The 26,499-nt window shown below is 38.7% G+C and overlaps 1 protein-coding gene across 13 annotated transcripts in view; it reads left to right on the top strand.

Annotated features, from left to right (window-relative positions):
- Positions 1 to 26,499, top strand: part of LOC124175082 (CUGBP Elav-like family member 2) — a 378,071-nt gene that overhangs the window by 287,090 nt on the left and 64,482 nt on the right. For 12 of the 13 annotated variants that reach the window (XM_046554951.1, XM_046554952.1, XM_046554961.1 and 9 more), the window contains exon 5: positions 1,320 to 1,368. In XM_046554951.1, the coding sequence (XP_046410907.1) occupies positions 1,320 to 1,368 (49 nt within the window). Of the gene's footprint in view, positions 1 to 1,319; positions 1,369 to 18,556; positions 18,958 to 19,688; positions 19,815 to 26,499 lie in introns of those variants that run through there. The other variant, XM_046554962.1, reaches the window with a different exon arrangement.

Raw genomic sequence — 26,499 nt, 5'->3', positions numbered from 1 at the left:
TTACGTAATAACAAAAAAGATTAAAAATTCGTTCATCCATTCATATGTCTAGGTCTGAGTGACTAATATTTTATAGGAAATGGTAAGACAGAGTAAATCCAATTACATTAGACTGAGTATCGTTGTTGCACTTCGGGTTTAAACCTTCAGGTTTCGCAATTGCGATTAAACCTCGAGGTAAGAGTAAGAAAACACAGGAGCCCGATTCAATTTTATCGTGTATCATAACTCGAACGAATGAACAAAGTAAACCGATAAGGTATACACATTACTTTCCGCAACACCGTTTACGGCTCCTCTGGGACTCTCGCGTTTTATCCTTGCAGGTGGTGTAAATGATACGTCACGTCAATCAATCTCACCCTCAATACCGTCGAACCATCACTCACCCCTCATGGGTACCCTAAGGGCGTCAGGGTTACACTGCAGATATCCAGGGATATAATAAAATCCTTTTTATCCCTGCATGGGATTGATTCTACTGTTCACGGATATGCTCAAGGTCTTCAAAAAGTGGTCAAAGCTCCCGATATAGCCGCGAGGTTAAACCGAAGTTGAAGCGTCTTCTCGAATTGGAATTCAGGAACACGAGTTTCTTGAGAACTGTTTTTGAATCGGTCGGGATACCCGATGAAAGCTACTGTCTACGGGCTTGATTGTCAGGATGAAGTGGGTGCATGCCATGAAGGACCTGAGAGGGAATCGGAAGAGACGTGGAGGACTGTTTGGACGTCGTCAACGTAACGTAACGTGAATGATGGACGTGATGCTAATGAGGAGTGATGGAGTAATTAACGCTGCTCGGTTCAGTCACGTGACCTAAGTGTCTAAGTCTGGTGTTCTGAACTTCCAGATCACTGAATTAGGCTCGGGTGGCTGGGAATTGACTGAAAGTCGCTTTGACGCCGTTTAGCGGGCTTTTAATTAACCGCTCAATGTCGAGGAATATCCGATCTTTGGTTTTGGATATCGTCCAGATGGGCTTAAGTCCCGAGTAAATTAACGCCGAAGGCAGTGATGTGACTGAGAACTTTGTGATAAATCTTGTGAACCGTTGGCGTGCCGCTTGCCGCTCTTCGTTACGCTGGTTCCTTTGCCGTTTCATTTTGAATTCCGTGCACGATCGTCGATGTTCAAGAGCAAACAATGAACGAAATTGAACGACAAAAATTTCTGTAACATTTATCATTCCGTTAAATTATTTATTACGGTTAAATTTATGTAGACGTTCGCGCAGGAATCCAACTCTGGTTTCCATCACGATATTGACATCCAATTGATTAACCGTGACGAAAAATCTTTATCCTTTCTTGTTGCAGATGCATCATCCGATCCAGATGAAACCCGCTGACAGTGAGAACAGAAACGGTGAGTTACCTTTGGATTTACCGTATAAGACGTATTTTCATTTACATTTCAGGAATTACTACCGCGATGAAAATGATTGAATTTGAATGATCGACGGTAATGGAAAAAGTAGAAAACTGTTTCCTGGAGTCTTTTTCACGCCGAATTGTTTTATGCCCAATTATCGGCATTTTAGCACAGTGAATGCTACCAATTTTGAAACTACGTAACTTCAATTAATTCTTTTTTATTCTGTTCACTACGAGAAGCGGGAGGTGAGATTGAAATTGGTTAGGAATCTAGTCAGGAAACACCGTGACGACGTATCGGTGGCGTGGGCGTCGAAGCATACACAGGATCGTTTGAGGAGGAAATTCACCAGAGAATGCAGTTCAAAGCAAGTTCATTACTCACTAATTAATTGGCTCAATCGAGAGAGCTGTCTAGATTGCGTAGTCGAAGGAGGAGCTACGGGAGACTTGAGTATTAGGCTCAGGAAGGGAAGGATGTCTGTTCCGTTCTGCCTGTATCCACGACAACGAAAGGAAACCCATTCGTTGGGTGAGGCTAGGTCACGTTATGTTTAATCGAGTTTCGATTCGCCCGCAATTGGTCTCGATTGTTACTTTATACTACGTTTCATTAGGCATCGTCAAGTTCAGAAGTGTTGGGTTAGCTTAAGGTGACTAGGCAGCGAAAATATGCCGAAAATTGGATAAGAATCAAGGGGCATTGGTGAAGATCAGAATCAAAATACACACGTTTTATTTTTTATCACGCTTTTATTGGAGTTTTGGCTATTAAATTCTGTGATTACAGTTTAAAAATATTAACATTTAAGATGGGTGAATAAAGATGGGGGAAAACAACCATGCCTCTTATGCGTTGCTCCCTTATGGCAGCGATTCCGAGTGAACAGTTACAGTTTTCGGTAACTTCCAAGTGCCATTCTCTTTGTGAGATGTTCCTGTGTAGACTGAACGAGAATATTTTGAAAAAACGTGAAAATTAAACAAATTGCGGCTGAAATTTGAAAAAAGTGAAAAAATTAATGACATTTGTTGTAAGAACAAAAATAGTAAATTAATGTTTGCATAAACGTTGGTTCTCTTTGTAGAGAAAATTGATATCTTTATCTTTTCTTTTAAATCAAAGCGATATCCTAAAGCGTTTTCGAGTTGTTGTGACAAAACTAATGACAAACGTTGTTAAGAGAAACACGTGTGTAAATATGCACTACACCCGAACGCACGGTTGTCTTCAACTCTCAATATCTTGCAGTATTATTAATTTTTTTTTTTTTTTTTTTTCACGTATACCGTTTATTTTATCGACAAAAATGTGACAAACAACTTAGAAACAACAAAATTTTCGTATGTTTTTTCAGTAATTTATAAAGCCGAATTCAATTCTTACTACATTTTCAGCCATCAAAACCTTCCTAGTCGCCCTGAGGTCAATTTTATAAATTTTTTAGTTTTTCTCACGCCGAAATATTTGGAAAAAATTGGAGTAAGAGACTACAAAAAAAAGCGACATCGTTCGAAATTTTCCGATACCTAGTCCTCATAAGTTGGTTGGATTCAGTTACGACAGAAGATACTTTTCTGATTCTTGTCGAGCATTTCATTGATGCGTTAAAACCGACGAACATTGGACATCGAAACGCAGCGTGTGGTAGGAAAATATATCAATTACTTATCGTATTCAATTTCAAAATGTCTTTACTTTACTTTTTTCCACCGTCAGTCAACTCAATATGGCTAAATAAAAGTACGATGTCTTGTGCGAAGTTTTCTGTAGCTTAACATTAGCAAAAGTTTGTTGAAGCGATCAGCTGTTCCCTTGCCGCCATATTGGCTCCTACTTATCTCCTTCTCCGCTGAGCGAAACTAAGGAAAGACGGTAACGCGTTGCTAGAAATCGGTCATCGCATGAATTATTTCAACGAATGACGCACGAGCGAGAAACGCACGGACTGAAAACGTTTCTTTAATAGCGTTTATAGATGGGGAAGGCTGATAAGACGGAGTCAACTAGGTGTCTGTGGCTGTTGGTGCGGTGCACATTTTACGCCCATCATCGTCGTCGTCGTCGTCTGCTAGGATGACCGGAACGCGAGGCGATGCGGGCTTCGTCGAGGGTCGAGGGGCGCGGGGAAACGAAAGCTTTATTTATACGCGTGACATTCTGTTTATTTTGGCTGACAGCGCAAGCTCTCGCTAAGTGACGACCTCCCAACCGTTGCGACCACTCCCACAGATACTATCCGGTTTCACAATTTTATTTTTTCTAACGTTTTCAGGATCCGAAATTTGTTATTAAGTGCTCAGTGCAGAACATCAATGCAAGTTTACTGGTTTACCTTGTCTGGAGCAGAAATTAGGTTAGCTCAGGTTTTGGTTTCCTTGTTTTCGCCTTGAAATACTATCAAAGAGTACCCAAATGTCTTAGAACCATGAAAAAGCTCATAAAAGACAAAACATAACCTAAAAATTGCTAGCAGCCATTGTCTGTTTTCAGTACCAGGCATTTCCGACAGCGGCGCTGCTGGTGAGCTAATATCGAAACGAGGAATTGAGCTCGGTTCGTGAAACTTGATATTTGAGTAAAAATCGATGAAGAAAAAAAAACAAAAGTTGAGACAATAATTTGAACTCGTTAATGTAACATCAGATTTCTGATTCTCAGGAATCAATGAATCGTAACGACAGTTCAGCAATAAATAATTGATTAGTAATAGCGAGTCGGCTCTAGAGACTGATAAATCAAGCAGTACAGGGGAAAATGAACGATGCTTTCCATTCAATTGTGCCACAGCAGCGAGAAAGTTGATTCGATAATTTCGATTTATTGGCCGATCACGAGGTTCCCTGTAACAGAGTTCAGTCGCCGAACCACGCGTGCAGCTGGTTTCAAAGTGGAATCACGTTCCGTTAAACGTGTTAAATATAATTAATACTGTAGAGAAATCAATCGGCGCATTGCCAGAGCCGGCGAGTTCGTTTCGAAGCCGAACTCGTCTGCGCCCGAACCTGATGCCGGAAATTCTGTGTGTGCGGAAATGCCCTCCTCTCCAAACTAGGGATCCACAGTCGCGCACAGGAAGTGTGCGGAAACACTTTCTAATTGGGAAATCCTATTAAAGTTTACCAAGATTGGTGGCACGCGCGTATTGCAAAGACTCTGATTAGAACCACTTCGCCCCTTCGGAAAATCAGAATCGAAACGACGATGCGAGGCCTCACAGGATTTCAAAGATGAAGATACTCAATCGATAAGCGGTTCTCCGCGTTGAAGACAATTTACAACAAGCCAAACTTCCCGTTCCTGTTTAATATTGAATTTTCATTCTGAAATCAACGTTCCTTACCTTAAATTTAGTACTTGCCGAAATATCTTGAAATTACACAAAATAAGTAGAATTATAAACTCAGCTATTTCTTGATTTTAAAAAAGAAATTTTAACTAATTTTCAGTCACAATCGTGACAAAGTGTGCAAATATATCTACACAAAAGTTAAAAACAATGAAACAACTTGCATAATTATATAGTGTGGTATATATGAAAACAAAATGTCGGACCTTGATGAAATCTAAAAAATATAGCAGAATTTTTTTAAGTCAAATTCAGAGTGAAATTAGCCAAAGAGCCTTTTCAAGTTTTTTCTAAAAAAATATTTTGAGTCGGCTGAAATGGTTTTCTAGCATTCTCAGATTTTTTGATTGTTATTGAATTACAATTCGAAATTCACTGATTGCAAAACTATTTGAGCGTATTAGATTCACAAAATCATTTCGAGTTTTTCATTATACTCAAGAAAAACCTTGAAGGCTTTTCACCGCATTAGAAGAAGAAAAGCTCTCCATCAAGATTATAATTAACTTTCAGCCGGTAATTCACAAAAATTCTCAAATTGCTCAAAAAAAAAAAAAAAGTAGAATAAAAGAGGTTGCCTCTTAACCTAGGAGGGTCGTTTTAAATTCGGTGAAGATTTTTGAAACTTGACGCCTGAGGTGTTGTAAAAAAGTTTTCTTTACCTCACCCACGAGGCTCTTTATATACATACGTACGTATATACATACATAGAGAGAGAGTTCTTGCAGCGAAAGATTTGAGATTTTACGAGGGCAAGAACGGGTACTGTTTACTGTACAGCTGGTGCTAATTCTAAACGACCTGAGGTGTAGCGCTCGCGTGGGGGAGATAAGCAAAACAGCGCATTTCCGGCGGGCGAAAAATGTTGATAATCGTTGTAAATAAACATGAACGACAGCTGGGTTACACGGCGAGAATCTCGTCAATTTATAGATCTTATAAATCTCCGTTACCAAAGAAGAAGTCATTGAAAGAAACGCGATACCAATTCCAACGCTTTTTCTCTGTCTAAAAAATTTAACCGTCCCGCTAATTTATAACCGTTTATTTTACAATTAAAATCTGCTATGAGATTTGTTGGATAAATTTAACATCTCAAATTATCTTTCAAGTTTTTCGATTCATTTGTGATCTTCGATACTGTTTCAAAAAGTCCCAAGAGTAAACTGCAATTTCAAAAACCAATCAGATAAAAAAGTTTAACCGGAGGTTAAATTCAAAAACACATTATAGGAGTCATTGTAATGATTAGGGAATTTGATTTGAATCAGTCTCGAACACCAAAGTAGTCGAAAATATCTAAATTTCCATTCTTTGTCAGTTCGGAAATAGTTCCAAAAATAAGTTTGCCGTCGCTTTAGAATCAGGGGCATCCGAAGCAGTTGCAGAATCTTTTCTGTTTTCTTGGCGAGCCGGGTGCAATGAATTCACAGCCGACGAATGGCCAGAAGGGAGAGACGATTGATTTAGAATAAATTCTTCCAAGTTCTTTTACACTTTTTCCCTGTTCTAATTCGACCGGAGTTCATTTTCAAAGACTACTTTTTTTTCGCTTGACGCATCTTTCGAACGCCATTTAAATCGTGGAAGAAATCACTCGCTAAATTTAGTCATGATTTTTGTCTAATCTAAAAATTAATCACTGGTCAAACTGTAGAGAAAGTTTTACTAACGAAGAAGTATGAAAGAAAAATATAAAATCAGTGGTGTTTTTTTTTTTCTTTTGAGGAAGTCGTTGATATTGCAAACACCGACTCAACTAACTGCCTCGTCATCTTGGGGTCCATGTTAGAAATCATTTTCAATGTCGATGAAGAAATATCGCGCTTTTATGGTCACCGCCTAAGCACCGGCTATTAAATGGAGCGATCGAACGAGAGCGAAGGAAAACAGAGGGCAAAGATTTACAGCTATAGCAGCTAGGGAACTAGATCGATCCTTTATACCGCCCACAGCACATCATCTATACCAATCAGTTTCCTGACGAAATTGCAGCCCAACGACGGGAAGCGCCATTGTCCTGATGAGAATCGATCTTACGACCAGTGCGCGTAAAACGCTTCTCAATTTGGCGAAAGCACCTCTTTATTTCCCACGAATTCATTCCCGGTAGGTAGAATCTTGCTGCCAATGTGGTTCAGCTTCGCTTTCGGGTTCGTCAAAGTCGCGGTCAGTTGGAACGATCTGTAGAAACAATCTGTAAGCTTATCTTCTAATAGATGACGTATCAATTTTGATGATATCGGAAAGCAAAAGCTCATCGTGACTTGATCACAAGACTTGAAACCACGTCAGATGATAAATTTTAAAATCGACATTGGTTCTCTTGTCAGTGTCCGTACTTTGGTTGAAGAATCATTGTATAATGCTTTTTTTGCGGTGTGCAAGAATTTGATCAGTGTACAATAAGTATCGGCAATTCGCGAATAATGAAGTATCTTCAGCGCTGAACTGAACTGATTGATCCGGGGTCTGAAGATTGGATGAAGGGAGTAAACTGGAAGTCATGCTGCTGGTTCCAATGCAGAAGTCCTTTTCGGAGGGTAGAATTGCGAATGTAGGTATGGGATTATGGTGATACGTTTACCGATCATGATCACTGTAGACAGAGGTCACGATATATCCTACCTGCCGTCGATACGTCGACCCACTGCAAACACACCGCCATCCCTCGGTTAGTTTACCCTGGAACCTGGAGATCAAGCTCCAGCAGCCGCCGCTCCCGGCAAAGGGACGGACAGTGTTGATTCCCGTCACATCGATACCGAGGTTATTGAATTTTGATCAGCGATACTCCGACGCACGTTCGGTAACACTGCGAATTGAGTGGATCGCCCTCGTTGTTAATCAACTCGACCGTTCTTCATGCAATCGGTTGCGTTAGAATTGGGGTACTTGGTTTTCTCTTCATGTTTTCGATTGAGCCAACAAATGTGTTGAAGCCAACAAGGAAAGTATTCATACCTTCGGAATATGGATATGGTTCGAACATTTGAAGGTTTCTACTTCAGCTGAAACATGCAGCCCGTTACATCATGTCTATTTCAATCTCATGAATGATTAATGATTGTATTATGGTTATATTATATCGCTCAATGCTTCGATGCAGATTCTTTTTGGCAAATGATGACGTTTGAATTACTGAAAATCATAAGGGCAACTGACAGAAATGAGTTTTGGAAAAACAATGAAAACTGATAAATTGCTAAATATGTCGCTCAACACAAGTTGATATGTAGAGACGGAATAAGGGTTTGAATGAGACATAATAGGCTACATGTTTTCATGACATCATGCTGGAGAAAATACCATAAAAATTTTCCGCCATATCTGCGCTACGGAGGCATGTTACTCTCCTTGTAAGATTTTATCATGCAAATTGGATTCAAAAAGTGTGGCTTGAGATAATGAACTTGAATTTCATTAGAACAGTGTTCCTTTGAAGTAGAAATGAATAGAAAATAACAAATTTCAACCCACAAAGGCCGGTTATTCAGAGTTTCAGATTGATCACATTATTGCATTTTCCAATTTGTCTAATTTTGATTTTCTGAGGCTGGTTTTGTTTTTAAACGAGTTATTCAAAAATCGTACGGCATAAATTTGATTTTTCTTACCTGTCGAGTCGATTAAAAATGCACGGTACATCACATTGTGAAATATTACATGGTGTAAACTCATGCTTCACTGAAAAACTATTACTTTTCGATCAATACGATTCCAGAATAAATGATTCCATTACAAGCCAAATAAGCTCTTGCATTTCATGAAATTTGAAGCTAGAAGCTGGACGTTTTAGAAGTACCAAGGAAATGTCGTTTTCAGCAAACTTACTTTAATCAGCTTCATTTAAACCTCTGAATCCTTTCTCCGTCGATTTTTATTTCAACACTTTTTGTAAGTTAAGCTTCCATGAAAACAGGTAAGATTTTCAGACCACTAAGCAGCTTTCCAATCAATTGTCCCTATTTGGATAGAAAATCGTCTGTTGCTGTTCAGAATGAAGTATCAAATCCAGTTTGTTGTCGGTACCGTTATATAGTCAACATCATCGAAACAAAATCTAACACTACATTCCGATTATTCATAAGTCTTTTTTTTTTGAGTATCTGGTTTGACGGTGGCAAAGGAAAAGGATCGTTTAAGTCTGATCTCTGAATTCAACGGTCGATTAGGGTGAATGAATTGTAAATTGAGTTCCGGGGTCGGTGACTAATCGCGCGGCCTGTGAGAACGATTAAGCAGAGCTTAAAGACTCCGTAATCTGACCAAGCCGAGCACAGAGATCAGCTTCTGACGTGACGTTGCACCGAGCTGATAGCTCATAGGCCCTTTTAGGCTATTTCGGTTCATTACCAGACCCACCAGATGCAGTGCCTTAAATTCAGGCCTGCGCAAAGAATCGAGCGAAGCGGGCGGCTTCCACCCGACGTAATCGCCCAAATATTTGGCAGCCGTCCAGAGCAGCATCGCCCCTCTTCGGAAACATTTCCCCTCTTTCTTTTCCTTCTTCTTCTTTTTTCACATCTTCCATCCTCTTCGGCAAACGAATCGATCTATTGCCAGTCGATTGTCCCGCAATAATAGGAGACTACTACACCGGGGCCGAGTAATTGGCTCTGCTTGGTAAGAATAGAAAAAGCTGAACTAAACGGAACGGAACGGACGAGAGTCGTCAATCGGCTCTTCTCACCACGAGATCCCTTGACTTCCTCAGGCATTCCGGAAACTCCTTTCAGTATTGATTGTAATGTAATGAACCTCGTTCTAAGGTTACAAAAACAAGGCCTTCCAATCGGAAGTGCCTCATTTCCTGTTTCATTCCTCTCTGATAACACATTATGAAACTTTAATTGCTTCCGTTCGTGAAATATCCTTATCTTTAAAGAGATCCTTTCCATTTTCATTATCATATGTCACCTTTATTCCAAATGTCTGATTTGTTGCTACCACGACATAAAAAATTAATCGCAATTTATTTTTCCAAATCCAGTAGGTACAAGCTTATGTTCTCGCATCAATGCTCGAAAGCTCAAAAATTCTCCGGAAACAATGAAAGAAATCAAAAACGAGGTCTCCTGAATGGAATGACGAACTCTTAACAGCAATCGTCGTCTTTCGAACTGCAGGGTTGTTTAAACGTAGTGGAATAAAAGGAAAAAATTGTTGGTGTGTAAAATTTCTGTCGTGTAAAACGGTTCGTTTTCCTTCTCTACCGTTTCTACGTCGTATCTATCGTTTAAAAAGCTCGAATACAACGGGCTTTAAATATCCCCTAACCCCGGGTCACCCTGGCGATTTCCCTTCGGGTAACGTCGGCGCCATCGACGCCTGGATATCGCTATAATTAAACCAGGTTACGTACGCTTCGCCATTTCGTCCGTCACAATCGGGTCTTCCAAAAGTTGCGTTATCCCTTCCTCTCGAGACACGGTATCAGCCACTTGCGATGCAACTCGTATTTTTCGCCTGCAATGCATCAAGCTGTGCCAAGATCCGCTCCAGCTCCAGAGGGTAAATATTCATTTTTCACTCGGGCTGCAGCGCTCTTCGTTTTAGGTTATGTTCCTGCCTTAACTTTCCAGGCTGAGTTACCTTTCCACGTTCTGTTCTGTAACTTTCAACAAACAGATAACGGTAACTATTTCGGGTTACTGGATACAAATTCTTTCGGCAAAACGTTTCCAAAGTCTCAAGTCAAGTTTCAAGTCTCAAGTGATCCAGAGCAGGGTGATTGTTTACATACGATCAAAGTTTCAATAGTTGAACGTCATCCGCTGGTTAAAAAAAAAAAAAAAACATCGCCAAACCGGTTCGCCGTTATCAATGCATTGTATGGTACTTCAAATAAAAGATCTTAGAATAGTACAATCATGATCACAAATCAAGTCCTGAAAGTCTGAGAAGACCGTCGACTTTACCCACAGTGTAAATAGTCCTTGAAGTTATAGAAATAAGAGTACCTGAAATGGGTACCAAACAGAACGAAAGAATGAAGTCTTCCAAGTTTTAGAAGACCTTTGCAGACCTATTAACGAAACCACGGCGAAACTGTGTGAAACCACTTTGAATGCCTGAAGAGGAAAGCTTTCGCGTGAAAAGAAAGTATCGTTTCGGAAATTCCGGACTGCGTTGTGATAAATTTAGAGCGGAAATTGACATTCTGACGGGTATATCGAAGCTACAAATGGCATCGTGTACCTGAATTCAGTTTGCTTAGGTCCGGTCAGAGGTCGCGTGTATATGTATACAAACTTCCTGTGTAACGACCTAACAACAGGCGCCGTAGCAAGCTGTAACACGAACTGGCTGGCTGCCCTCAACGTCTTCGTGTTTCGATCGACACGTGACTTATAATGTGTGCGATGTATACATGTGCACGGTTTGAGGACAAAAGTGGTCTTGTTGGTTGACGCGGAAATGGGATAAGCCTTACTGCATGAATTCCCGGGACTCTCCCCGGTGTTTCCTAGTTGTTTCAAACACCTGGAGACTGTATAAACTCCCTTTGTCTCTCTTTCTTTCTCCCTCAACTTCCGACCATAACTTTTGGCACTAATTTCGAAACTGCCGCGGAGAAACGTTGCCCCCAAATAATCCCTAAGCTGTTCCTAAAGCTCGTTTTATCCTTGCTATTTCCAAACCTCCACGCCCCTCCGAAGTTCTTGATATTTTAACACCTTCATCCTGGAACTCGTGTTCACAGGATCAAAAATCTACTTTCGTATTGCTGCCCGGGATTAAGGGTTCACCTGATACAAGCCCGTGCAATTCGACAGCAGACAACATCTTGCGTTTCCATTCAGGATCCTTCTTCATCTCGGACAGTATAGCGTCTATGTGTTCAACAAACTCGACCGTTAGACACAAAGGCGCCAAAAACCGAGACTCACTGATCGTCAACCTGAGAAATACTCGCAATGGTAGCAATTAATGGAACGTGTAGACGATAAATTGGACCAATTACGTGATCTTGAAAATGGCTCTGAGTGAGACAGATGAAAAACAATTGGTCTCCTCGGTGAACCCGAAAGGCGAGTTACAGATGGCGAAAACCGGTGATAAATTCTATCTGCTTGTAAGAATCACTGGCCCAATGCCAGAGGCACTGATAGATAGAATGACTCGGGTGATAGTGATCTAAAAATAAAATTACACTCCATCAGAGCATGTCGGAACACATGCTGTACCTCGTATAGTGTAACCGATGTAACCTTATACTTCCGTTGAAGAGTAGCCAAGGTCGGGTGTTAATTGGCACAATGTGATTTGGGAAATCACTTCACATCCATGCCGCCATTCGCGAGGTTAGGATAAATTTAGAAAACAATGTTTCGGACATTAAGCGCGATAGAAGAAAGCCTCCATTCTAGTGCAATTTTTGACGACTATGTGAAAACGTGATCTTTAAATGTAATCTTTTCATTTGTCACCTTACCAGCGAATGATTCACAAAGATTGACGAGTACTCACCAGTGATGAGCAAAAAATTTGGTACTTTTGGCAGGCTCGCCGAGTTCTTGTTGTTCACTTAACAGTTACGATTTACGTCAAAGGCGTAACGCGATAAGTTCAAGCCTGCACAATTAAGAAAACATAGTTATCAACGAAGCGTGAATGAAATATGTTTTGCACCATCTGGTGGGTTAAATTCTATCAGTGATGCTGTTCATCCGCTGCTTTTACGGTCATTTGTATCGATTTTCTCTCACCGTTACCAAATGTGTTTCTGTAATCAAGCGACGTTCCGAAAAGAAATTAAGAATGCCTAATGCTGGATGTTTTTATCGACCACAATTGACCACTTGATGAATTCTGGTTTTTTTTTGATACTATTCGCAGTTAGAATCAATGTATATTACACGCAGTATAATTGTGAGCCTTACCAAATACGGACCAATACGGTCTGCTTGTTAAGAAATCGCCGCCCCAACTTCGAGTCTGTGAATTTGAAGTAGGTATCGTGAACTCTGGATAACCTGTTTAGGTACTGATAATGCGAGCAGAGGAAGAATGGATGAATATCCCCGAGTATGAATAATTTATCATCTCTCTCTTGCTCTGTTTTTCTCTCGCAAATGGACCCTCAAACATCCATAAAACATCAGCGGTGCGATGACCTCTGATGGTTAAATCGCCATTCGTTATTCATCAACAAGATGCGGAGTCCGGGCAAGAATACGGGAGGAAGGGACATTCGGTTTGAGAATAAGAACCCGGAGACGTCGGGTTTGAAATAATATCGATTCCCGTGTCTGATACCAGGGAACGGCTGAGACGAAGTCCATAAACTATTCAAATCAAATACACCCGCCAGCCTTTGTTTCGGACTCTGATAACACGTCTTTGAGGTTCAGCAGTCGATTGCCATTATACCTGTGCTTCCGATTGTAAGAACGAAAAAGATCTTCGAAGTGTTCTTGTTCTTGGCGAGCTATAGTGAAAATGATCTTTGATCAGTACCTACTACTCAGACTTTTGAGTCACGTGTATCTTTGCCCAGTATGCATCGTCAATGATCTCTGTCAAATTAATCGGTCAACAGAGCGGCAGTGCGACATCAGTTTTTACTTCCGTTGTTTGTTGCCGTTTACCAATTAGTCACGTCTCAACGGAGGATTGAGTAACGGAACGGTAAATGGGTTTGAAAAGAGAGAAATAAGAGTAAGTAGACGAAGAGGGACAGGTTGACGGAAAAACGGTGCAGGCAGACAGACAGCGTGTCATCGTCTTCTTCGAAGATGATAGCAGGATGGAACTGAAAGGAATTACACGAGCTGCACTCAGTGTGTCTGCGACATTTGTCGAAAGGCTGTAGACGTGAAATGTGTTCAGCTGCCCGCCGAAAAGATAAACACGATCAAATGCCTGTAGCACCAGATATGCGCAAGGAAAGAACGAGGCGATAGGAGAAGAGAAGTGAAAAAGAGCAAGAAGAAGAAGAAGAAGAAGAAGAAGTAGAAGAAGAAGAAGATGGAGAGAGGGAGAAGGAGGATAAGGAGGAGGAAGAAATGAAGAAGGCTAGAGTCCATCTGCCCGATTTATTATCAACCTTTCTAGATAAAAGCTGGCCTGTCATACTGGAGTCCGTGCTCCGGTGCTACGTCATACTTACCCTCAATATTTATCTGTTTACCTTACCCACGCCCAGCTGTTTGTTTTACCAAGATTATGAACACTCCGGTAATAGCGTAAGTTGGGGTATTATAATACGGTTTTGCTGGTACCAAGACTATTCGGTTCTTCGTTCATAAATTGTGGGTTTTACACACTGTACTTATACAATATTGCAGAAACATTGGATCGGCGTAACTCTACAAACTTTGAAATATATCCGAAAACACTGCAGTTTGCGTTACTTTACAGGGTTTGGGGTGTTTCAGATACGTTGCGTTAATAATTTGCAGAAACATCGCAGCAACAAAATTTCAAAAGGCTAGAAATGCAGAACATTTTGAAGTCTGCTCCTATACACCTACTTGCAACATTGCTGTAATTATTCTGTTGAACATTTCTGAAATATTGAAATTCCGAAACATTGAAACAATATTACACGTATGAAACTACGATTTTGCATAAATTTTCGGACAACGTTGTAGCTGCAATTTCAATTTAGATACATTGTAGCAATTTTTCATACAATACTGCATGCTGAACAGAGTGTTTTGACTCTTCATAGAAAAAGATAATATAAAAAACGAATTCACACCATTTTCAAAACCATAATGCCAAAATTACGAAACATTACGCGTTTTTATGTTCCAAAAGTGTAATCCGCAACTTTTGCCCAAAAATAAATTACGATTAAGTTTCACATTTTTTTCCTACAGTATCTGAAACATCACCGCAATAATCTTGTACATACTTATTACTTATTGCTTGTACTTGTATACATAGTAAAAAACGTCACCGCACTTAAAACAAATTCACGGAGATTTTATTTGAAAAACAGTGACCTTTTTGTATAATCTAAAATGTCCATTTTTTCATCGAAGAACTGAAAACATCTATTTGCACCGGATCCCACCAGGTGACGTTATCTACAGGTAAGATCATTGAAGTTGGAGGAGAAGACGAGTCCACAGACTCAAAGTTGGCATGTGCGGTTACGTCCCTAAGTTTTATTTACAAGAAATAATAATTTTTTGCTTTGTTTTTCTTGCACAAAGGAATACTGGATATAGGATGAACATTTTTTTAGCGCTGAAACTATTCATAGCGGAGGGTCGCGCCCACGGAGACTTTTTTTTCACAATGCCAAGATCTGCAGCACATAAAAAAATCCAAACGACTTCACTGAAACCCAATTCCCATAGGATTATAGCGGGCTTCATTCTAGCTGATCGTTTGCATGTAGAAATTTCCCAAAGTGTACTTTATGTTTATCCCCTCACAGAAAAAAAAAAAAAGAAGGAATTCTGGATAATTTTTTTTATTCGTACAACAGAGAGAGTAGGTCACGTGATTGTATTATAATTCGGCCATCACGTTATACGCTCGTAAAATTGAAGCGCGAGGTATAATTGAAATGTTTTCATAACGTCGCTTGTCGCGGAATTTCGCGTGCACGAAAACATTATTAAACTGGGAGTTCTTAACTCGCATAATTATGACATTTATATAACGTACTTACCTACTTGTAAGGAATCCGATAGTGTGCGAATCGATATTCTCACGTATAAAGTCGAGAAGCCGATGCCGCCGTTATTTTCCTAAATACCTCTACTGCATACACACTAAATATACCGTTCGGAACTTTAATGAGTCATTATTTTCCGCTCATTGTATACTCGACTTAATTGTTAGGCACTCGAAGGAGACGCTTGGCGGCCATGCTTCAGCCCCCGCGTATTGTTATAGCTGCTAATAGCTGCCCGAACAAATAAGCAGCTTATCTCAGAAATATAGGCATTCACATACACTTAGATGCGTATCATGTAGCCGAACTATCCACGTAAATAATATTCGGATCATTCCTGAATAACTTGACGATATTTCATTCTTTCGTTTTTTTTACAATAATTTCATTCTCACCATTTTGTTATACCCTGAATGCAAAATAGTTTGGCTCAGGTCCGATGGACAAGTTAGACACATATGTGTACGAGACGTCCTCTCTAAATAACCAACTTTCTATGGCTGACACTACCCAGCTTCAGTTCCTAATGAGACGCGTAATGTGAAGAAATGTAAAAGCCTATTATTCATTAATAAATATTATTCGTTGTAATATGAACTCCTGTGGGATTTTATTTGAGACAGATGGTTGAGTAACCTCTTAAATATACGACAATTTTTTCAAAATTTTGCTTTCACGTCATGAATTTTTTAATTCTAAATGTGATTTTTTTCGAGAACATTGAATCCACGGTGAGCGAGAAATTAATCACGACTAAATTCTAAATGGATGTTACGATTTTTGTCGATATTTTAATTAATCTAATGTTAATTAGTCTAATTTCCAAATTAATATCACTATTGTTTATTCAAAGATCCCTTACATAGTCGGTTCAGGAGTATTTTTCATTGTGAAAAAACTTTTATATAATGCGAGCATGTTTTACGCGTTTTTTATACCTGTTTTCCGTGCACAAAGTAGGTGACCCTTTCAATGACGATTGAGTGAGTCTGCGAATGCGCATACGTGGAATACAGAAAATACCACTTTTCAGTCCTAGAAGTTAAAGCTAGAAGTGGTTCTGTACTGTGCGCATGCGCTGTTGCGAACAAATTTGACATTACGCGGCCATAACCTCAATATCGTGCTTCGTGAAAAAACGCGCAACATACTCTTGTTATATAAAGAATCGTGTTTTGCCTCCTTGTTACGTAATATACTAATTTATCCAGACTTCTGGGAGCACAAATGTTGGAGAAATTGATTCAAACATGTTTTGACTGCGAATTAGATATCGTAAGGGATCAAAAACTGCATTCATCGGTTGAACTTAGCGAAACAAATGCGGAAAGAATCACCCGTCAATGGCGGACGCATGAAATAATGTGGGCAGTGGGTTAGTGCTAGTCGTCGAAAGTCGTTTCGGACGTAGGCAGGAAAAAGGCGGGCCGAAAACAGGCCTGAAGTCGCATACAAATGAGTGTGTGTAACGGTATAAGCCGAGTGAATGACGCTTATATGCGTTTCTGCAGTTCTCGTCGCCACAAACGCGGACTCGTCACGCTGGTTATTCAAGCCTCGTGAAAAGCTTATTTATGCGTCTCTTTTTTCCTTATCTTTTTTCCTAACCGTTGTCGACGTCCACAACGAAATTTCAAAGCCCTCCCTCTTCTAATTCTCCTCCACAAATTCCTACTTTGCTTCTTTGAAGGAAAGAAAATATGCTGCATAACAAACGACCTTCGATCCGCCGCCGAAAATATATTACGTAGGCTTTTTGTTTCGCTGGTTATTTTGGCTCCGGTTTATAACGACATATTCATGTCTAGTCTTCATCAACTTTGTTTGCGTCCATGGTTCTTCAACTCTGAGCGAATCGTTTACGAGAAAATACTTGTACGGTTTTAACGTCGTTCTACTATCGAAGATTAATGTACATTTATGAAAAAAGTACCTGCATCAAACGAGGAATGAAGAAGAAAATAACCAATTCAATCCTGTTGAAAACTGAACATCAAGCTTGGGATTTTTTGAAGGTCGAGGTGTCAAAAAGATAAACAAAATAGAATATACGGTCATTCATGAAAATTCGTGTACAGCTTTGGAAAAACGTCAAGGAACATTTTTACAATCTTGTGCGTTTCGGCAGTTTCTATATTGATCCGGATATTCTGTATCCGTTTCGTATTTGGATCTAGACAATCATTTACGAAAAAAAAATATTCAGAGAACGAATAATTCTGTTGTCGAATAGTCGAGGCAAAGTGAAAATGGAAATTCTATACTACTTGTCGATTTCATTACTAGATAGCCGCACATTCGATATTTTCGGATTCGATATATTCGTAAGTTATAATTTTCCTAAAAATACAAATAAATACACGGTCAAATGATAATACAGACCTTATTGTCAGATGACATTACTAATTTCAAGTGTCACTTCAAAATGATTAAAATTTTCATCAATTCGTTTGATCTTATTTCACAATTCTAATTAATTGATTGGGAAAACCTATTTTTTCCAAGTCCAGTTTGATAACTTTTCGATCACATCAGTTAATTCGGAATTGCTATTTTTTGATTGAAATAAATAACTGTTAAATCTTAGAAAACCCAATATTCAATGATACCAATCATTTTGAAAGATTGTAAAAAATAGTGTTTTAAATACAATTAGTTACATAATTGCATAGTACAATCACAACAATTTACGAAAGTTACAGCCAGATTGTATCGATCTGAAACGAAAAATCGTTATCCGATCTGTCGTTGATAATTTTATAAATTCTTCTGGTTTTCAATTTTTAGAAAAATCATCCCATCTAACAAATCCATAAATTCTACGATTACTCAACGTGCGACCATCTTGTAATCACAAATGAATTATTTTTCGATTGGTCATTCTCTTGAAAGGAATATCGTCTGCAAGTCAAACAGAATCGTTTCTAAAGCACAACAGAAGCAACATAAACTTTACATCCAAGTCTCGCGCTTCATTATGTCGATGTTGACACTCTTAGATCCCAGACTCGCCCCTTCCTTCCACCGCCCCTTTTCTGGAACAATTGCTCCACCAGGCTTGAGCTACTGATTCACGGAGCATCAGTCACGTGTTCATTGTCGGGATCAGCTGTCGACGTCTCTCGAATCGGCCGTAGAGCGCTGCGATCGCCTGTCGCCTCGACTCTTTCAGACTTGCCGCTCAGAGATAGTAGCACTTGTTGAGCGACTCCCTGTAGACCGTGTCGCGCGTTGTCCAGGGCGCTTCTTCCGCAAGCTGAGAGCGGAAAAATTCTCCCCCTCCCCCTGGGTTCTCAGTTCCATCTGATTTTTGAACAGTGAAGCCGCGAGCCGCGTGGCTCCGTTAAAAACCGAAAATCAAAGTGCGGTGACATGCGTCCGACTGACTCTGCGCGTTCCGTTTATTCAAAGCGCGCGTTCTTTTTTTCCCTTAAAAGTGCGTAATTATTTTATCCATGTTCCTGTGTTTTTGTTGAAGGTTTTCTTATGATTTCGATCGCTCTTTAAAATCCTTCGACCTTTTTTTATAACTGTGCAGTGTAAATACCGGTGTTGTGTATTGTTCGACGAAAAGATGAAGTAAATAAAAAAGGTAGTGAATAATGAAATACAGGAGAGGGAAACTATAAGAAAATACGACCGTGGCTATTATTGGCGATTCTTACGCAACTACGGGGCGGTTCGGTTATTGCATAATGTGTATATACCTACAATTTAACTGTTATACGGGATTGTTAACGCGAGCGTGCAATTAGTTGAACGCAGCTGGAGTCCGCGCATGCATTTCAGTCGGCGTCGTCACTGATGCAGAAAAATTCTATGTACTCGACTCGCTGCTCGTGATCAAGATTGAAAATAGTTTTCTGACATTCAAGTTCAAGTCAATGGCTCGAAATAAGAAAAATAAGTAAATAACAGTATGTTTCTTTTTTATCGTCCAACCTAAACTATTCAATCGCATCAACGTTCGCGTCTCTGTCTTGTTTCATTGATTATATTCTCGCTTTTCCACGTTGCACTAAAAAAGATTAAAAAACAACATTGAAAAAAAAAATGAAAATTCAAACGAGTTCCGACTAGTTTATTGGGCGAATTTCCTGCCCGACGGTGGAACAGGTGGCTGGATGCACCGGATTAGAGGGAGGCGATAAATAATCGCGTTTGGCAACTATTCGCTGCGTGAGCAAACATTATATTATACGAACTGCCAAGTGCGGATGGTGTGATAGAGAGTGAAAGAAAGAGGAAATCGTCCTAGGAAAATTTGAAGCTGTTTAACGGCGAATTCCTTACTTCGTGATATGAGAATTAATTCTTCCTAAAGTCCGATGGCGATGAAGAGCAGAAAACAGTACAGCGGGGCTCATTTCGGATCCCACGCACACTATCCCGCCATCAGTCCTGCTTACTGGGCACCGCAGGCACAAACTATGCCCTATTCCGTTCCAGGTATAATATTAAACGTTTTGTGAAATGCGTTGGGGTGGTTTTGAATCTTGAAGGTTTCAAACGATACAATGATTTCATTTAATCGATATTTTAAGGTTCAGATCATTCAAAGTTTGTAATATTGGAATGCAAGTAGCTCAAAATCCCGAGAGATGAAAAAATACGAAGATTTGAGAAAGGATTATATTTCGCTAAAGCGAAACTCAGCAAATTGCATTTTGCATACATATTTATGTATGGATATTAAGATTTGGAGTTTCGGAATTTTTGATCTGCAGATTCCAGAATTTTAAAGCTTGGGTGCAATTTTTTCATTTTACGTTTTTATAAATCTACTGTACATATTTTTGGGAAAATTGCAATGGAGAATTTGAAGATTTTTATGTAATTTAATGAATATTTTATACATGATCAGAATGTTTCAAGAAAAAGAACTCAGTACGAAGTTTCCGCTGAAATTTTCCTCTTTTTGGTTGCTATCTTGTGGACCTAAAGAGTGGTTGAATTTATTAAATATTGTCATCATTTCTTTTCTTGCTTCAACTTCACGATTCCTAATCATATGAATTCCATCACTTCGCAAAATGGATCTGAAACCCACTAAAGTCAAAGCTCGGAATGGTTAAAAAAAATTGAAGGGATTTTTTTGAGGTTGATTAGAGTAATGGCAAGATTTTCACCCCCTAGGAGTTTTTAAACGTTTATTCTGCGAGTTTAGAACTACTTTGCTATATTTCAAAGTGGAAATTTACACTTTACCGCAATCCAGACAATTCCGAAGTTACGAAATAGCGATTAAGTCTACATTTTATCGTTCCGTATTTCAAGGTGTGACTTTTAACCTATCAGCCTGATGCGATTCAACGTAATTGTTGTTAATTTTGACTCTTAACCAAATACCCGATTTTGAATGGCAATTATTCAATAATCAGAATATGTATATTAAAAAACAAGTTTCTAATAATTCAAATCTCTTAAAAACCGCACTTCTTGAAACTTGGACAAAGTTATAGCAGTCAGGATAGGAGACGATTCTTCCTTTCGAATTGAAACAAATTTTTTCAGAAATAAGAATCTATGTTTATATTGAGATACAAATTCTTTGCACTTTCGGTTATCGACGATGTTATTACATCTCACATCAACAACACGATGATCGAACTTATGGTCAAACTTTGAAATAATCATGATGACTTATTATTTCCTTAATTAGGCAAAAACCAGTCAACATTCAACTTGTTTTTAATTTCAAGACATACAATTCTTCAATCGATCCATCGATAAATGATATTTTTCGCTTATCATATGAAGTGAAAACATTAATTATAGCGACTTGTAAAGAAATAACCTCGAGCATGAATTAGCAGCGTGGCTGCGACATCTGAGAAAGTGACGAAACAATCATACTGTATTTATTATTTTTATTGTTATTATTATTGCTAAATCTTTGTAAACACACAGGTGCGGTATACAATATATGCAAATTATCACAAGCGTCTGCTTTACGCCGAGAAATTATAATCTGTTCTTTTCTCCTCTTTGCGCTTCACGGGTGTTTTGGTATGACACACATGCATACATGTATGCGGATACCTGTACCTACATAAGTGATACACGCGGCCAGTTTTTTTTTTTTTTCGGTACTGAAAAACGAAGAATAATCCACAAGGTCACGGTTGAATCGCTTCCGAGTAACTGAATTATCTTTTTGTCGCGTCGGCCATTTGTGTAGTTTTTTTCTAATCTCGCCCACGTTTCGCAACGAGGAGAAAAATAAAAAAAAATTTGCCAAAAACGATATGCAACGGTCTTTGCAGTATCGATTGCAGGTCACGTGATCCATCAAATCTTGATTACCGACCGAGTATCGATAAGGCAATCATATTTTTTTATCTTTACAAAACTTAATCACCCACGTATTGATCGTAATTTTCACGCCAGCGCAGATCTGGACCAGAAATATGATATTTCTTTCTCTGAAAATAGTGCTAATAAAAAATTATTCGTGCAATTATCTTGAAAGTTATTTGTAGTCGAAATATTGCACCGATTTTTAAACTCCCGGAACGCAAATTCGGTTTGTTCCTGTTTTTGACGTGATTTTTAATATCCGATAGAAAATCACTTACGTACGGAATGTTTTTCGAATCAAAAAAAAAAGAAACCAAACAGAACGGAGGTACAGTAAAAAAAAAAAAAATGTCTGTCGATGTACATATGCGGTAGAATTTTCAACGAAAATCTGTTACAATCAAAATTTAATTCTTATTTCATATCGTCGGCATCTAAATTTGGCGATTTTCAAATTTCGCTCTTTGCGTTTCCTCGGGGGCGTGAAGACAAAATGGCGGTTAGCCGCGAAAGATCGACGGAAAATAAAATCGGCAAATGTAAAAACGGAGTGGAACAAGTGAATTCAGCATCAAAGCTGTACAAACAGGAGTGAATTGCTCTCGTTTTTTTTTTACGTAGTTTTTAAGCCGACTCTGACAGCAAATTAAACCGAGTTTCATTTACAGCTGAATCAATTTAATAAAATTCAGGTGATAATGCAGCTGTTGTTTGTACGACCATTAATAAATTGAATTAGAACGGTTTCGTATCTCGAAAAAAAAAAATTCTGGAGCGAAATTTGTTAGTATAGGAATTACGAGTTCGTTGGCCATGAGCAGAAAAACCAATGTATTTTTGCTCTCAGAAAATGTTGGATGGAACAAGCTGACTGATTTCAAAATAACGTCATAACAAACTTAATTGCAAATTATCCCAAGCTTAAAATTTACTAAAATTGTTGGTAGAACAAAATCACTGAAAATTTTTTAAATACAGGAAAGAAAAACGCTCCTCAGAATCTGCACGTCAAAGTTTTACCGGAATGAAATAACTTACCGTCGTAACATATTCGCAGCAAATTAAAACGCGCATCTCGTCGTCATTGCGCTTCTGATTGATATTCAACAGCCACGAATTACGTTACGAGCATTTGGAAACTTCCTATTGTTCGATTATGTACTCAGCTGGCTTTAGTTTTTAATTGAAACGTAGCTCCTTAATAGGAAGCGGAATGTCGCGATGGGTAAACTCACCGGAAGTGCGCTCTCGACGAAATACGACTCACATAACACTCGTGCGATTGATATTGCAGTTATAAATATTATTATGTTTTAAAGACTCTCAGTGTCTTTGACCAGCGAGAATTCGGTTTAGGAATTTGTTAGGCGCGAAATCGGCACCAAACTGCTTCGAGACGAAACAATTAAATTCATGTAGCGGTATTAAAATATCGTGTAACTACATTTTTCGAATCCGGTTAGGTTAGGTTAAGTTAGGTTTTCTTTTGACAATCACTTTTATCCCAAAAATGTACACTTGGGAGGTCGAATTTTCTAAAATCTTCGAGTAATTACATATTTTTCATGTAATTTTTACTATTATTTCTTTAAATATTAATAATCAAGTATAGCTCGTGATGCATAACAAATTATCGTAAGTTAATTTCCTACAAGTCACTTGTGATTATGCATTTTTTCTTCGTCTTATATTTTCGACTTTTTCATTTAAAGGTGATCGCAATCGATTAGGTTAATCGTTCATTGAGAAACAGGATAACATTGTTAAAAACCGATTTACGATGGTCATCAATGTATCATAATTTGACAAACAATGTTAAGATTTTGAATAATCTAGAACAGAGATTTAATCTTCTTAAAGTTCTCAACAACTCAGTTTTATTCACTCAAATTTGCGGTAATTGATTATTTTATCCGTTCAAGAAACGGATCATGTCAGCAAAATTCGTCTTCAAAGAAGTTCAGTTTTGCATTTTAAATAACTTGATCTTGACATTTTTGTGGTTTGTTTATATTTTCGCCTAAATTAATTACGGTAATACCAAAATTCTATGGATCGTAAAAATTAATGCAATTTAGACAAACTGCAGTGAAATTAAATGGATAATAGCCGCGCAACAGTAATAAAATATCGACACGACCGGAAAGAAACCGTTTTATCGTGTGTTTATTTATTCTATTTTTTTCCTATGATTTCCCTCGTCAAGTTATCCGTCTCTTTTCTACCAATGCAGGCAGAAACTCGGCTGGTTAATAGCCGAGAAACTTTCTCCACGCACCAGTTGCGTTTCTTCCAACTCGTGGCGAAATGTATGAAGTGTTTTAGGTGACTTCGAAGTTCTAGGAGCTGCAGGTTAGCGTCGTTAAAATTCCAGCTCCCCGTGCACATAAAATCCGTAGCGATGAGATAATCGATGGAAATTTTTTCCTAAAAAGCAAGCTAACCCGTTGACAGGTTATGAAAATATCGAGCAAGGTTCAACAGCTGTTAGAATCATTAGGAAGTTTTTGATATTTAATTGTTTACACATTCGAAAAACGTCCTTGATTAGCTAAGGAGTCGTTAGACTTTTTTTCTTTTTGGTGACTTAAGAAATGTATGAACTTCGTTAAATCGTAATAAATTCGAGTATACAAGTCTTAAACATTTACGAAAAAGTGATTTTTCACCAATCTTCCGTGGCCTCTGACTTCACCAACTTAACCAACTTTTATAAATAGCTAGCTAGAATTTTATATCGTTCTCGATCTCTTTCACTATAAAATTATAACACCATTGTAGCATGATTCAGGCAATGTGAAACACGACGCGAAATAGCTGTAAAGTATTATATCCTCCCCTCTTTTCATTCAATTCTTCAGGGAATCCAATATTTCTCGAATCATATATCGAGTTCAGAGGTAAAAGTATAATCGAATCGGATTTCACGTGGCAAGAAACATGACCATGTCTTCAAATCTTCACACCGGAGTATTTTTTTCATTTTCCATCGTCTTCAATTCCTCGTAAAATGTCTAATAAAGCATATTCAAAAAAGATGTTTAAAAAAATTGCTAAGCTCTTGGAACTATCGGTAGTAAAAAATTTTTTACACAGTTCATCTATAATCGTGTGTTTCCATTTTTCTTTATTTCATATTTTCAACTACCATTCCACTGCGTCGATGTTTTACACAAACTCCACTGCGCATTATCAGCGGTTTCGTTGCGTCGAACACGAGCTGCAACGATGCACGGTGTAACGTTCGAAAGATTAGCCGGTGCGCTTGCATCCATCGATTGTTACGTGCTATCGGTACGGATATACGTATACTCATATTGCAAGGCAACTTGATCCGATCTATAGTGGATGTATGCAAGTGCATACGTACCTGCGTTATATGCAGGTAATTGTGAGGTGAAATGAACGAAGCGTTATGCATTGCGATGGTGCAATTCCTCAAGGACGCGATACGGTAGCCAGGCGTAGCGAATGTGTGAAAAATCAAAGAGTTATTCGTATGAAAATCATGATTTTTCATTAATTAATTCCCCAGGTTCATCGGCGAAGAACACGGAAATTATGAGTGAATCGCCTGAGGTTAGGAATTCCACTCCAATTTTGAACGCGGTTCAAATCAATTTTCGTACGTCAGTAGTGCAAAGACGTCAGAATTTAGTAAACTGTACGACAAAACAATTTTCTTTGAAAGATGAAATTCGGTTCGAAATCCTGTATCGAAATTAAAATGGCCGCTACTGTCCCACCTGCCATTTTATTCTGACTATCAAATGAACTCTGGGATTCATAATTCATCGATCTTTATCCTACGCGAAACAAAATTATGGCAAGGATAGTCGTGTCATGATTTTGCCTTCTCAGAAATCTTGGCAGTTTAGAAATTTAGCGTGCAAAGTTCGCTAGTGCGTTTTTCAATCACTGCAGCGCGTACCCCAATTTTGACGAACGTGGCTCAACTCAATTTACGTATGTTAGTCGTGTAAAGACGTCAGAATTTCGTAAACTATACGACAAAATAATTTTCTTTCAAGTGACATTTCGTTTAGATTCCCGATTCGAAGTCAAAATGGCCGCTGCGTCCCACCTGCCATTTTATTTTTAATATCAAATGGACTCTGGGATTCATAATTCATCGATATTTATCCCACGCGAAACAAATTGATGGCAAGAATAGTCGTATCGTGGTTTTGCCTTCTCAGAAATCCTGGCAATTTGGAAATCCAGCGTGCAAAGTTCGCCAGTGCGTTTTTCAATCACTGCAACGTGCTGAGTTAACTATTAGAATTTCTGATTGGCTAAAAGTGCGTAACAACTTATAAGTGTAAAACGCATGCGTCCTTGGCCTTTGTCGCCGGCACGAGTGAACGGCTGTGTAAGCTGTATAATCCGGATTGAATTAACAACAATTGCACCGCATCACCGACTGCTTTGAACTTCGTATGCTTCTAATGCCGCGCAATCGAAGTGCGTAATGCAATTTGCATAATGTGACGCTTCGTAATTCCACTCGTCAACTCTAATCGCTGTATATATGCCTTTCAAATGAAATGACACTGCAGCTGCAGAGAGAGAAAGAAAGAGGAAAAACTACTGCTGCTGGAATAAAAGAAATTTTTACCAGTTGTAGAAAAAACAATTCCTCGCTAATTACTGATTTTTTAATTAAACACTAGTGTTAGGGAATTGGTGAATCAAAAATCAACACTCTTTATTGATTTCAACACGCTATGGAATATCACTTGTTTGAAAATATAAAATTGAAAAATACTGCAATCGTAAACAAAAGATTATAAATATCGAAGAGTCGTTTAAAATCACTTCGAAATAATGTAAA

Source organism: Neodiprion fabricii, chromosome 2 (genome assembly GCF_021155785.1).
Source record: "Neodiprion fabricii isolate iyNeoFabr1 chromosome 2, iyNeoFabr1.1, whole genome shotgun sequence".
NCBI classification, from domain to species: Eukaryota; Metazoa; Arthropoda; class Insecta; order Hymenoptera; family Diprionidae; genus Neodiprion; species Neodiprion fabricii.
This window is presented reverse-complemented; position numbering and strand designations above follow the sequence as displayed.